At 35.2% G+C, this 14,775-nt stretch overlaps 2 protein-coding genes across 4 annotated transcripts; one reads left to right on the top strand and one right to left on the bottom strand.

The window, feature by feature from the left end:
- Positions 1-2,273: 2,273 nt before the first annotated feature.
- Positions 2,274-8,277, top strand: LOC114285552 (DNAJ heat shock N-terminal domain-containing protein). The gene is made up of 10 exons (XM_028228589.2): positions 2,274-2,479; positions 3,454-3,513; positions 3,757-3,839; positions 4,464-4,617; positions 5,048-5,177; positions 6,102-6,260; positions 6,370-6,548; positions 6,730-6,810; positions 7,074-7,214; positions 7,894-8,277. Exons 1-10 carry the CDS (start codon positions 2,393-2,395, stop codon positions 7,972-7,974), a joined length of 1,155 nt encoding a protein of 384 aa, XP_028084390.2. The 5' UTR covers positions 2,274-2,392; the 3' UTR covers positions 7,975-8,277.
- A 1,556-nt stretch (positions 8,278-9,833) lies between these two features.
- On the bottom strand, positions 9,834-14,566 carry SKP2B (RNI-like superfamily protein). 3 transcript variants are annotated; one of them, XM_028228590.2, is made up of 5 exons: positions 14,189-14,566; positions 13,398-13,704; positions 12,055-12,403; positions 11,822-11,963; positions 9,834-10,434 (listed from the first exon to the last, which is right to left on the bottom strand). In XM_028228590.2, exons 2-5 carry the CDS (start codon positions 13,658-13,660, stop codon positions 10,064-10,066), a joined length of 1,125 nt encoding a protein of 374 aa, XP_028084391.2. In that variant the 5' UTR covers positions 13,661-13,704; positions 14,189-14,566; the 3' UTR covers positions 9,834-10,063. The 3 variants fall into 3 exon arrangements, with proteins under 3 accessions (XP_028084391.2, XP_082730715.1, XP_082730716.1); XM_082874589.1 differs by having other exon boundaries at positions 13,398-13,747; positions 14,189-14,439; XM_082874590.1 differs by having other exon boundaries at positions 14,036-14,192.
- Between the last annotated feature and the right edge of the window lie 209 nt (positions 14,567-14,775).

Raw genomic sequence — 14,775 nt, forward strand, 5'->3', positions numbered from 1 at the left:
AAATATTGTCTTTAGATTATTGGAACAAATGGTCTTGAATTCTTCAAATGGAGGGTCTTCGGGTCTTCAAAATTTGGCAATGATCTTGTCTATATAGAATAGAAAATTAGTGCTTCAAGTCGTGTTATTAAGTTGTTTTCCTAAAGACAATATTTGTACCCACTAAAAAGTGTGCAGGGGGTTATAACAAATTTGCCTCCAGTATATAATAAAGCCTGATCTAAAGATCTAGTCTATCGACGTCTGCACTGACGACAATAGATCATAACACTCTTGATATAATCTAGAAACCAAGACACTGATAATAAAATCTGCAGAACTTGATTATCAATAAGAAAAACAGAAATTTGCTTAAGAAGCTCTTGATCGAAAATTCAAAATCAAGAGAGAGAGAGAGAGAGAGAATATTTTGGATGGAATGAAATGGTTGATTTTGTAGCCCATTTATAGGCGTTGATGGATCTAATCAAATGGTCATGTCCCTTGATCGCATCCGATCAGATCTGACCGTTGGATCGACGATCTATGGTGCAGATCATTCTGACACCGAATAGATGTCTTGACTAATCACACCTGATCATGATCGGGTGCCATCTCATCTGTATGATCGCACGTATCTCCAATCAACGGTTATGATCAACCCGCTCCAGATCGGACACACAACCGTTTAATCGGTTGGTTGATTCATCGCCAACGGATGACACGTCATTGCCACGTGGAGCTGACTGTATTCCACGTCACCCATGCCACAACGGATCTACATCATCGCTCCAACCTGTCCAATGCAAATAGGAAAGCACCCTCGTGACGCCGATGCGAAGTGCAAAGTGCGCCATCAGACGCCACACAACCCACGCCACGCATTTGCGGTGTGGGTGCATGCACACTAGCTTTCATCTCATAATTTCATATTCAAAAGAATATTTCATGCAAAAATGCTAGAGGCCTCAAAAATTCTACCAAAAGTTTTACCAAATGTGGGTCCCACACCCATGTGAGACATTTGGTAAAACTTTTGGTAGAATATTTGAGGTCTCTAGCATTACTCTATTTCATGTAGCACTTTATTAAGTGCTCCATGTTTTGCTCTCTTTCCAATGTGGGACAAAGTTCCCAAGCTTATTTCCTGCTTTCTAAAGAAAACGTGGAAGATTTTTAAAACACCCAAAAATTAAACTATACATTTTGAAAACTATTTTGAAAATTCCCCAACATTCAATATAGTTTCTTTTTTGCCGATAAAAAAATATATATATATATATAGTGTACGACTACTTGAAGCACTGGTTGTTTTGGCATTCGCGATTGCATAAAATTGAAACAAATCTTTTTGTGCAATATAGTCCAAATTTGAAATGTGTAAAGTAAATTTATTTTGAGTATGAGTTACAACAACTCACTAAATTTGAATCACTACATGTACTTCAATTTTTAGTCACTTTTTGGACTCATTTTTCGAACTTCCTAATTTTTTCCCTAATGTTCTTTAAATAAAGAGAGAAAAAGGATACATGATACAAAAAAATTGGGTCAGCCTTATCACAAACCTGCTTTCAATAGCCCTACTTCCTTAAGGTAGGTCCAGCTAGGGCTTCTTTTGGTGGGCAAATGCAAATGGCCCTCTTTAAATAGCACCCAACCCAAATCAATCCAAAATCACAGCCCACATATAACTACTTTGCGACTTGTTTGGTTTAAAATTACTTGAAATCAATCACGGTTGTATTTTAAAAAGTTTGATTGTTTGCTAAAACCTTTTAGATTTTTAGATATATTTTTTTTTTTCAATTTAAGAAAAAAATTCAAAATAAAGCCTTTTTTTAATTTAATTTTTTCAAAAGATAGAACATTAACGAATAAGTGAGTTAGATTACTACAATTTGACATTCTGTACTTCTCCATAAACTCAAATTCCAAACCTCTTTGAGAAACCAAGAAACCAAGATTTACAACTAAAGTTAAGAAGCTCAAAAAAAATAAAAAAAAAATTCAAGCAAAGTTAAAAAAAAAAAAATTAATTTCAGTTTAAAATACAAATCTTAAAAGTCAAGAGTTGGACAAATAAAAGAAAAGCTTGAAAAGTGAAATCAAATCAAACACAAAAAATAAATAAGTGAAGTGTAATAAATAAAATGAAGCGAACAACCAACCAACCAACCACACATGATCATGAGCGCCACAAAGTGACAGTTTAGAATACTGTTTTTCTCCCGCGAAAAAGCAATTCATAAAGCAATAAATAGTTAGTTTAATAGCAGTTAAGAACTGGAAAGCCAACTCACTCTCGTGGGTGTGCCCCTCTCTCTCTCTCTCTCTCTCTCCACACGTAACCCACCTTTTGCCTCTCTTTCTGCATCATCTTCACTTTGATCTTATTCTCTCTTGTGGAAAAATGGTGAAGGAAACAGAGTACTATGATGTTCTCGGCGTCACTTCCTCTGCTTCGGAGGAGGAAATCCGAAAGGCTTATTATATCAAGGTCTTGTATTTGTTTGATTGTTGAAACTCCAATCTTAAATCTTAATTCGTTGATGTTTGTAAGGTTTTGATGGTTGTGTATATATGGGTTTATGTAGTACATATCATAGATGAATCGAGATCAACTTACTAGATGGTGGAAAATTTGTAGTTATTGTAATTTGCACCCTTCAATAACTTCATGTGATGCACATATACTCATATTTGATACTCAATTGATCTTAATCTATTGATGTTTGCAAGGGTTTTTATGGTTATGTATATGTGGGTCTATGTATATATGTGAATCGAGATCAAGATGGTGGAAAATTTGCAATCGTTTAATTTGCGCTGCACCCCTTAATAACTCATGTGATGAACACGTACTCATACATCTACATGCTTATATATGTGTGGGATTTGAACAATTATGACATAGTCCAATGGTGGTTCACATAAATGCCTCAATTTATGTAGCCTTTTAATGTTCAATGAACTCTGTGTGTGGGTGTGTTTTATTTTATTTTTTAATTTTTTTTTGACACTAGACAAATTTGGCGTGAGGATTTCATGTACCTCCATTTGGTTTTCTCTTGGGAGCTACATTTGTTGGATTGATTTTTAGATTAGACAGGTTTTTGATGAAAGATTGAGTTGGAGAGCATGGGAGGGGTGAGGACTGGCACATACTGTGTTTGTTGAAATTCTTACTTAAGCCTTCTCCTATATTTGAGCTAGATATATACATATGTGCATCCTTATTGATTGTTATATTGGGCTACCTTCTATGAAAGTTTAAAACATCTACAACCAACAGTGAGAGTGAAGCAGAATTTAACTCGCATTTAAGTTGAATAAGATCTTGTTAATCTACTAGTTATGGGGATTAATAGTCATTGTCTACAGGTCTTGTGCACATGCTCCTGAAGAGTTATGATTTAAAATTGTGGTAAAAATGTTATGGAAACCTTTTTTGTTTATTTATTAATGATACAGGCCAAGCAAGTTCATCCTGATAAAAATCCTAATGACCCTCAGGCTGCGGAAAGATTTCAGGCAAGTCCATTATTTCTTATTCATCTTTCTCTCATTTTCATTCTCCTACAAATTTCTTGAAAAAGTGTTTGGTCTTGAATTAGAAACTAAACAAATAATGAGAATTTTTACTTATTTTTTAATTTTCTTTCTCATGAATGAGTGGAAAAACAGAGAGGAGGTGTCTTCATTGACGTTTTGGTCTATCATGTTTCCATTTTACAACACTGTCCTTTATGATTAAGTGATTCTCAATGTCAATAGGTACTGGGCGAAGCTTATCAGGTCTTAAGTGATCCAGGTCAAAGGGATGCATATGATCGAAATGGAAAGTATTGCATATCTAGGTAAGTCTATTGGTTTTGGTTACATGAAAACAGACATTTACACACACATAAATACATATACAAGGCTGCGGTGACTTACAATTGGTTCTGTCATCGGTGGAATAATTTCTTTGTAAATTCCTATGTCTCCCCACCTAGATCGCTCTTTTGTGAACAAAGTATCAAAAATAAGAAGCAGAAGCTCCAATATCACTTACTTTTATTGTCTTATTTATTTGTTAATTAATTGACCACTCCTAAATGTAGACCTGCAGACACAAACAATTTGAGGCTTTCCTTGGAAGCATTAATGGGTTAAATATTTCAATCTTCTCTCAAGCACTACAAATGCTAGAGGAAGAAAGGGAGGAAAATGGGACAATAATTTCTCAATATGTAACTCTGCACATGCTAAACCACAAAGGTTTCATTCAAAAGGAACTTTCTCTGTAACCTTTTTGAAATAGAGTTGATGCTCAGTTGAAAATTTCCTGTGACCCCGTAAGGGATCAAACCAACCTCAGTTGTCAGAGTGTTCTTCCATAAAATCATCTTTCAGATGACCTCTCATTTGTTCATGGTTATATTTTCTGGACACATATCTAATGTCTTAATTTTTTTTGTTTTTTATTTTTTGTTTTTCAGAGACACCATGCTTGACCCCACTGCTGTTTTTGCTCTTCTTTTTGGAAGTGAACTGTTTGAGGACTATATTGGACATCTAGCTGTGGCATCAATGGCTTCCTCCGAGTTAGCTGGTGAATGTGACAATCCTGAAACATTACATGAAAAGTTAAAGGCAAGTATGATCCATATTCATCATGTATAGAAATTGTTCCCCCCCTCTTTCATGGGTTAAATTGTGTTCTTTGGAAGTAGGCAGTCCGTTTAGGGTTCTCCTTCGTCAGTGGTATGTCAAACTCAGAATGTATTACATTAATACTTTGGTCCAAAGCTTGGGAAGTTGCACTACGACTACGCTTTACCATGTTGTCAATGGAATGTTTTTGGTGAACTAAATATAAGGACTATATTAGGATGATACCTCTGAATGATAGACGTAGAGTTTTGCAGAATTGATTTCCTACATTGTACATTTGCAGAAGGTCCTAGAAATTGTTCTTACCATTCTCGATGCTTTCCTTTATTCTAATTCCTTTCTTCCATGCACACACCAATATTTCATTTTATCTTCCACCATTAATCTATGATCGAACTATGTGATGAAGGCTGTTCAAAAAGAACGAGAAGAAAAGCTTGCTAGAAAACTGAGAGATTTGCTTCAGCAATATGTTCGAGGTGACAAAGTAGGATTTATACATTGTGCTGAATCTGAAGCAGAGCGACTTTCACATGCAGGTTTAACTAAGCATCCCACTTCCAGTTCATGTTTCCTTTTCTTTTCTACATAGACTATACTAGTACTTTTGATCTCAAAAGGACACAAACACAAACACAAACACAAACACAAACACAAACACAAACACGCGACATGACATGGACATGACAATTTTAAAAAATGTGAGGTACTTCTAAATGTGTGGTTGATTTTCTGTTAACTATTAAACAACTACTGAAATAAAATCTATGAAAATGCATTTCTACTTTTAAATATATTCGTAAGTGGTTTATTAGGTGAGGGAAGCCCTTAGACCAGTATTGAGGGACTAAAAAGCCAACTCACTGTTAGGAGAGATATTATTACAAAAAATGTAAAGTTTTGTGTTTTCACCTTTTAGATAGAACGTATATATCTGGGAAATCCCAAATTTAGAGGGGGGAAAATGGAGAGACTAACAATGTGGAACAGAGGGAGTATTATAGAACTGGCCAACCTTTTTTTTCCTTTGAATCCATGGATCTATTTGTGAAAATAATTCGAAAATAATGGTTTGGCTTGTTTGAGGCTTCTATTTACCATCTACGGCATGGATATCTTGGATTTGGATTCTATGCCATTGTTTCTTTGCAATAATCTTGCTGTGGTTTTTACAACAGCATGACACATGATTAATGGACATAATCCAATGGTCAAAGTTGAAAGTTAAAGCAAAATAATATAAACTACATATTCTTAAACTATGTCGTTTAGTCTCAACTTTAAACTTAAAGACTGTTATATTATCACAGAAACACTATTGCAGAGATCTATGGTAGAGGATCCCGATCCGGATACAATACTAGCATACTTTATTCATTCCAACATGAACTCACTATAACTTGCCATTCTCTAGTGTTCAAATTGACCATGTTGAAGTCGATTTCTCATTGTTGCAATTACAGCTTTTGGGGTTGATATTTTGCACACTATCGGCTACGTATATGCAAGACAGGCCGCACAAGAGCTTGGAAAGAAAGCCATATTTCTTGGGGTGCCATTTGTGGCAGAATGGGTTCGCAATAAGGGACATTTCTGGAAGTCACAGATTACTGCAGCAAAAGGTATAGTCAATTATCAAGGCGATATCAACACCCTCTGTCATCCTTTCCTTCTTTAAAAGTTACTTTATTTAAATTATTTCTTTCTTTTGGGGAAAAAAAATGTTTCCAGGAGCTTTTCAGTTGTTGCAACTTCAAGAAAACATCCATCGCCAATTTAAAATGGAAGGTAGTAGCCTTGAGAATGACCTCGAATCACATTTAAGGTCGAACAAGGATACATTGAGGAACTCACTATGGAAATTGAATGTGGTGGACATTGAAATAACTCTTTTACATGTGTGCCATATGGTGGGTTTTTTGTTCTTCTTTCTATCAGTAACCTTTGTTCCTGAAATGGGGTTTTTCTGCTTTATTATTTTAGGTTAAGGAAGTTTCAATTTTCAGTTTTTATCGTATGCAAGAAAAAACACAAGTCTATATGCTTTACAAATAAGTTTCTTTTTGTTTTTTGTTTTTGATTTGCTTGCAGGTGCTGCAAGAAAGTAATGTCAGGAAGGAAGAACTTAAGGCCCGTGCTATGGCTCTAAAAATTTTAGGAAAAGTTTTCCAGGTAAAACAAGTGGCGTAATCAAATAGTAGAATCATATGTTTGTTATTATGACCAACATTTCCATAATTTACTAGCTTGCCAAAAAAAAAGTGACAAGCATGATTGGCTCAGCATGGAACTTGAAATTTTCAAATTCTCAGATTTCCAGTAATCTGGAATGGTTTGTGAATTAGCAGACAGACACTTTTTTCTATCCTTAGTTGGATGAATGTGTTCATTTGACTGATGAATTGCATTTCTGATGCTGCTTTTGACCTTTTTAGAGGGAAAAGGACAGACAAAGTGGTGGAACATCAAAGAAAAAGATTGCTTCCAACATAAATGATGACGAAAGCAGTTCTGACAGCAGCGATGAAGAGGATTCACCAAGAACACTTAATTATCGAACTCCCATGATCACACAGGTAAGTCTAGTGATTCTTTAAACCTAATAATATATCATGAACACCCCACCTCCCTCATACCCTCAAATGCTTCACAAATGTTATTTCATCCTATGTTTCAAGTTTTCTTGTTCGATCTTCAGAGTTTAAAAAGGTGAAATTAAATCTGTGATGCTTCATATGGTTATTGATCAGATTCCTCTGTTTTTCTCCGTTTCTTTCAATTCACAGTTCGCATTTCAACTATAAATAAATAGTCATTTACTACTAACATAGACAAATAGTCCCTTTAGATTATGGGTTCAGGGTATGAGAAATGGTATCAGAGCCGGGATGCTCTGTCCTTGAGGGCTGGTGACTGCTTATGGGAAACTGAAAGATGGTTAGATTCCCGCATCGCCTCCATTGTGAACTTCACTATAGCTCTTAACAAAGAACCGAATGCAAAATTTTCTGACCTTCGCTTGTGGCCCACTCAATGAGAAGATCGAACTTTTAAGCAGTTCCACTTAGTACACATTTGCAAGACAACGGATTTTGATCAGGCTCATCTCAATCCTGGACTGTATCAGAAAAAAGAATAGAATCGTGGAGTTTAGAGACCAAAATCTACTACCCATGAATCAAATGGGACCTTTTCTTAAATAACCCGTGCTTTTTATGCAACGTAATGAGCTCCCTTTCATTTCTCATGTGGCAGGGTATCGGTAGACTCTTCAGGTGCCTCTGCAATCCGGCATTTGATGTGGATGACGAAGAGATCGTATACAAAAGCAAATAATGCAAGAGACATACACTAAACAAGGTTCAAATTTGGCTTGTTCAAGACTGTAATGCAATAGATATCTATATGTCTGCACCAATTTGAAATTGAGCAATCTGTGAGATCGTAGTAAGAGAGGAATGACAGGCGAAGCCAAAACTACGTATTTCGTATTTGTATTTTGTTGAAGAACATGCCATTGCCGGTATGTATTTCAAGCACATGAAGATTGGTGAGTGCACATTTGATGCATAAATCTGTCAGAACAACGTATGCTTTGTTTCTTCAACTACGTTGGTATAAGAAGAAGATAATACCAAAGAACTGTGAATCCAAATAATGTACTTCACTGACCAGAAATCACAAATCACTAACCTATTACTACAAGTAAACAACTTGACTTTCATTTTAAGGTGACTGGGGAGGGTGGGGGAGAGGGTGGTGGAGGGACAAGGGAAGGCTGGCTGCTGGCAGAGGAGACAACAGGCAGAGAGACGGGGAATGGGCAGCTGAGGGTGGGGGAGGTGTGGAGGGTGGCGGGGGAGGGTAAGGGAAGGGTGGCAAAGAGGAAATAAAGCAGGAAGAAGGGAGCAGAAAAGAAAAGGAGGGCAAAAATACAAAATTTCCCATGATTTTATGATTTTTTTTTTTTTTTTTTTTTTTTTTTTTTCCAGAGTGCTATTGTAATTAACAAAAAATTGCCACCTAGGTTTCACGGTTCAGCAGTTGAATCGTGGGTTTTGGCAGTTTTCACATTATATGCTGGTTTTTGAGTATAAACAGTTTTGATGGTTTGTCCGGACAGGAAGTATGGCCGGCTGACGGGTTAACCGGTTCTGCTGCCAAGCAAGGTTGTTCAAATCGAAATTTTACGTTGGATCGTTAAAGGTGTTTATAGGATCGAATTGTAGAATCAGATCGAAAATCGTAAGATTTTACCGAAAAAGACAAATTACATAATAATTTAATTTAAATAAATATTTCTTAAAAAGTACACACAAAATGAGCCTATATTTTATTAAAAAGAAGTGAAGATATTGTGAGAAATATAATACTCAATGTCAAATGTACATATAATATTATACAATAAAAAATTCGAAAATAAAAGTTTTGTATTCATTAAAAAAGAATGTAAAGAAGAAAAATTCTATAATAAAATACTTTACGATCTACAATAATACATAAAAAGTGAAGAAAAAATATTTAACAAAGTTAGATATGAAAATAGATTAAGAACTCAAAAGAACAACCTAACCGAATGATAACATCCCTGGTAAAGCGGATTTAAATCACAAAAATAATCTCTTCAAAATTTGAGATAAAGTTCCAATCATCTTACTCTTCTTAGACTCCACTAAAGCTAAATTTGTTTTTTCGACTAGTTAATTTTCTTAAATTATCGCAATATTTAAATGTTTGTTTCCTAATTTATTTTTCTTAGTCCATTTGCTTCAATACTACTCAATTTTTATTTTTATTATTTAGTTTGATCACATAAATTGATATTTAAATAACAAACATAAAATTTACAATAAAATGTCATATAATACAAAAACAAAAAGCTTGTAAATTGGATCGGATTCGGATTGACATTCCACGACCCCGCAAGATCCCATTACCAAGATCGAAAGATCCTACCTATAAGGAAATTTTTACACGATTCGGATCGATTGTACTCAAATAGATCGTAAGATTATAGGATCGTAAAATCCGGGTCGAGATTATGATAAAAATGCTGTCAGGTCCGATTTTTTAAACAATCCTTGCCACTTTCTTGCAAATATTTGTCCCGAATGCCATTTTACAGAAATTTTTTCTAAAAAAAAAATGACAGGAAAAACAAGTTAAAAAAAAATAATGAGGTCTAAACCAATGTCTGAACCAGCCAAAGTGAGAGTCATTGCACCATTTATAAGGTCTAAACCAATGTCTGAAATGCCTTAAAAAAGCCAGTCTCTGCAAACGCATACAACAATTTCACAGGATTGCGGGTTGAAACAACAAAACCCAAGTCTTCAACACATCCATATATATACACAGGTTATTGTTCTGTCCTTTTTGAACCAATAAACAGAAACTTTCAGATTTTACCACCGACACACTCCGCTCAGTGAGCCAGATGAGGAAGTGCACTGGCTGCTCGGTGTGCTAAGTCGGCACATGCACAATGCACAGACGTCAAGTTCAAACAACCACTTATGATGAGAGAATGCCTTCCAGAGCATGTGTGAAGTGAAGGAAACGAATCACATACAGCCTGAACAGCTGGCGGAGTAAGGGCCGTGCACTGGCTGATGTTGAGATTCACAAGCCCTTCCTCCATGTACCTGTTCTTCATGGATTCCCACATTTCGTGCTTGTTCTTCACTCGGCTGTGAGCCAGAGAATACATTGCTCTGTCCGTAATGTTTTGGCAGTAGTAGAGACCAAGGGATCTTAGATGAAGGCAGTTGTTTGCCAAAGCAATAACACTATCATCTGCAACAAGATGCAAAAAGGTCAGAGGGATTTAACCATTTGAGTCACTGTAATAAGATAAAAATAAAAATAAAGCTAACAGCAAAATAAATATAAAAACAAAAACAAAAACAAAAAAAAACTTTTTGCAGATTCAAATGAACAAAATTTACTGAAAGTTCCACTACCTTTATTAAGTGTGCATATCAACCCAATTAATCCAGGGTCCAGAGGAACTTTAACACACATCAACTAAAATACATTTAAATGTAGTTGATATATGAAAAACCATTATGATTGCTTCAGCAAGAAACACATAACCTTGTGCGAATAATTTAGAGTAGCATATGAAAATTGAAATAACCAAGCATATCCTTCCCCTGAACAAAACTTACATAAACTCTCTTTCTATTTGTTTTCCTTTCTTCTTACCTTTTATTTTCCTTTCAAAGAAGAGGAGAGGGTGGAAAACAACCACCTCTTAGTTTTAAATGCCTTTAATGTGAATCACATTAAGCCTCCTAATTAATCTATACATTGGGCCTTGTGGCATCAAATCAGCTGATATTTTCTTACCCTTCCATTCATTGGTATACCCTACAAATGCTATCACCTATAATGCAGTAACCTCCTGCATTGCTAACCATTCATCTTGATATACTCCAGCCGGTTACATTTTCATTTATGAAAAATGCTCCTTAAATGCCCTACATTCTAGTCACTACAAAAACAACCAGATATAAAGCCATCACTTTGATGTGTTAGATATAAATTGATTTCACACAGCAACAGTAGCAATTTTCTAGTACTTAATTCATGCTCTATAAAGGCAAATTTCCAACCTTAAATATTGAGTCCGTGTGCATGTTCAAGTGCCAAAGCCTTCATGAACCTAAATTTTAGGATACTAGGATATGTATCCAAAAGTTTCGTAAGGATATGAAGTTGAAGCCGTTTCATGAATACATACATATCATATTATATAATATTCTCAGATAAAATGTTGTAGATTATGTAAAATGTACTTGAAATTCAATAGGAGTCAGGAAAAATGTGTAAAAGCTTTCCACTTCAGTGTTGATTCAACTATAAATAATAATCTACATTATAACATTCTATACAGCCATTTGTTGATCATGTTTCCGTACATAACTAATGACTCAATACTGACATTTGTCCAACAGATAAACAAGATGTAGAATTTGATGAGGATATAAGATATGCATGTGAATTTGGTGAGGATATTACATATATATACGTGAATTGTGATAAGAACACTTCTTAGTTGAAGGGGGTTTAACCAAATAAAAATCGCGCTTTCATTTGTTACCATTTAAACAAGACAAGAACAAGAATGTTTTCTAGGATACCAATTAATTATGAATTTATGATAACAAACACAGCATACCTGTTATAAGAACACATCCACACAAATCAAGGGCTCTAAGATCGGGACATCCATATGCTAAACTCATTACCCCCACATCACCAACATTCTCACACCATCCCAGATTCAACGACTGCAACTGACAACAGTTGTACCCAATAGTCTGCACACAATATCTTAGTAAAGTGAGAAAAAAAAACTCTATCAATCATAAGCACTCAAATGAGTAATAACAAGCTCTAACTCTTTCTTACCTTCAACGCCTTGTCAGATGCAGCTTTCACACATCCACAAAGATTCAAGTACTTCAATTTTCTGCAAAACTGAGCCAAATATGCAAGACCCATATCGCTGAACGCAGTACACCCGCTGATGTTAAGTTTTATAAGATTTGGACACCCATGAGCCAAAGCAAACAGAGAACAATCACTAAGCTTGAAGCTCTTGCTGAGGTCCAAATCCTGCAGGTCATGGCAGTAATTTGCAATAGTCTCGACCGCATTATCTTCAAGCTGCGGTTTATCCTGACGCAGAATCAGGGTCTGCAGTTTTGTGAATTTAGGAGCAAGAGAAAGAACCAAGTTGTTCATGTTGTTCTTGCACCTAAAGAAAAACTTTGCCTGTTAGTGAGAGATCATCTAGCGGACACAGGATAATGTCAGATAAGGCATAGTTATCAAGTAACATGAAAAAAAAAAAAAGAGTGCAAAAAGTGCATGAAACAGTAGACATACTCACGAACTACCTAAAATTAAACAAAACAACCTTTGGTTTGATCCTATATATTATGTCTTATTGTTCATACTGGCCTATCAATTTCTCGCTACTGAAGTGGATGTACCTCCAATGCTCTGTGAACTGAATCTAAACAATCTAGAGCATGTATTGGATGTCATCCAATACTCTGGAGACAGATAGAGATAAGACAGGTTTCTCCACAACAGGAAGACATATAATGATCTTAATCATCATTTTATAAGCCAAATCATGCAAAACACTCAAACAATGGACTAATTGTTGAGAAGTATTAATGTCAAAAGACCAGTGTTTGCACCATCCTCACAGAAAAACAAAATGGATGCTAAATTACACTGATGAGGACAATAATAATTGTCAAAGAGCCACATGAACATATTTGTATTCAAATTCTAAACAGTTACTGGGGAATTTAAAATTCAAATCGACATAACCATCATAGACTGTTGATTTGGATATACGTTGCAACCTTATGGATGTCCATTAAAATCATTTAATGAAGAGGATCCAAATCCTAACCAGCAACATAAGAAAAAAGTTATGCACATGTTTTATTTTTAACAATATCATCAACTACCAAAAACTTAAAATCTATCATGTCCAGCATAGTTGATTGCAAAGAATAGAGATAACACAAAACATAACACAATTTACTATTATACCCAGATAAATCACCTATATTCTTATCTTGATAAAGGCAATCAGAATAACAAGTAAACCAAGGAACATACCAAGACCAAATCAAACAAAACAAATAAATGGAATATGATGCTTGGCCCATAGAAAAGTTACTAAATCACAATTGCATATACACATAAACAAAGAAGGCAATAGATGATACCATGAGAGGGAGAGTTGGGTAAGTCCCAAGGCAATAGCATCCCTCCAACCACTACAGACTCCTGCAGCAACGATGACGGTTCGATCATCACCTAACGAAACAATTCGCAACAAGAGCTCCATGGGAATGTCCTTCCACTCAGTGATCACACCGCCACAACCCATCTTGGCTCCCTCAATTCCACCCCCACCAGCACCAAACACCATCAGCTTCTCAAAGCACAAATCCAAGTCCTCAGGCATCAACCCCTCTCTCCCAACCATTTGAGTCCTCTATATATGCAATCCCAATAGCTTCACCCTTGTTTCTGTCACCAAAATTAAAGAGAGAAACAGATAAGGCTTCATCATCTGGTAAAAAGACAACAAAGCAAAACAAAAACTCATCCATTTTTGTCAACAAAGTCTGCAGAGTTATATAACATAGTCATCACCATAAAACCCTACAAAACTTGTGCATATATGTATATCTTTGAACATATATATAATCATAAGCAGACGCAATTAACAGGGCATTTTCATATATGCAAAAAATTGAAGATTTGGAAGTTCTTGGGTCTGGAAAAGTTTGATTTTTTTGCAGAGAATTGTGCATTAAAACAGAGATTTTGTTTAGAATAATACAGTAGATGATCGGACCTGTAAGTCCTCAAATTCTTCTGATGAAGAGTACACACATATACAGATACTACACACATACAAACTCATAGATACAGAGATAGATATACATACATACATACATACATACATATATTAGAGAGAGAAGAGATAAGAGTTAAGGTTTGGGAGTACCTTCGATGAGGTCGATGATGATGACTTGGTCTCGTGCAGCTACGAAAGCCTGCGTTTTAAAGACAGGCGAAGAAAGAAAGAGAGAGAGAGAGAAATATATATATATATATATATATATATATATATCATCTCTTTAATTTTTTATATATTTTTTTAAAAATATTTATAAAAAAAGAAATAAAAAATTAATTAATCCACTTTCTAAAATAATTTTATGGGCAGATGAATGCAAGAAAAAAAAAATAAAAAAACTAACATATGAAGTGCAAATGTGTCTATGATTAAATGTAATTGAAAAGTGTCACTTATATCTCTTATAGGTTGTTATTTTCTTTTTCTACACCCACTTGCCTGTAGTTTCAAAAAAAAAAAAAAAAAAAATTAATGAAGGAAAAGAGGGAAGAAACGTAAGGGAAAATATTAGGAGACGCGCAGCAAGCCACGTGTTAGGTGTTGTCACGAGGGAAAATGTGGGACCAAATAGAAGTGGCTCTGATTTGATTTTGATTTTGATTTGATTTAACACAAAGATTGTAAGCTTTTTGACAGATGTTACTCCCTCCGTCCCAAAATAATGGTTTCTTTTG

The sequence above is a fragment of the Camellia sinensis genome, chromosome 6 (genome assembly GCF_055761805.1).
Source record: "Camellia sinensis isolate YWXY chromosome 6, ASM5576180v1, whole genome shotgun sequence".
NCBI classification, from domain to species: domain Eukaryota; kingdom Viridiplantae; phylum Streptophyta; class Magnoliopsida; order Ericales; family Theaceae; genus Camellia; species Camellia sinensis.

Excerpts from the sequence above, each read along its gene's own strand:
- SKP2B (XM_028228590.2), bottom strand. The coding sequence starts at position 13,660 with ATGGTTGGGAGAGAGGGGTTGATGCCTGAGGACTTGGATTTGTGCTTT. Across the intron at positions 11,964-12,054 it reads CATCTGACAAGGCGTTGAAG|ACTATTGGGTACAACTGTTG; the intron begins GTAAGAAAGAGT and ends TATTGTGTGCAG. Across the intron at positions 10,435-11,821 it reads TGGATGTGTTCTTATAACAG|ATGATAGTGTTATTGCTTTG; the intron begins GTATGCTGTGTT and ends ATCTTGTTGCAG.
- LOC114285552 (XM_028228589.2), top strand. The coding sequence starts at position 2,393 with ATGGTGAAGGAAACAGAGTACTATGATGTTCTCGGCGTCACTTCCTCT. Across the intron at positions 6,549-6,729 it reads TTTTACATGTGTGCCATATG|GTGCTGCAAGAAAGTAATGT; the intron begins GTGGGTTTTTTG and ends ATTTGCTTGCAG. Across the intron at positions 7,215-7,893 it reads GAACTCCCATGATCACACAG|GGTATCGGTAGACTCTTCAG; the intron begins GTAAGTCTAGTG and ends CTCATGTGGCAG.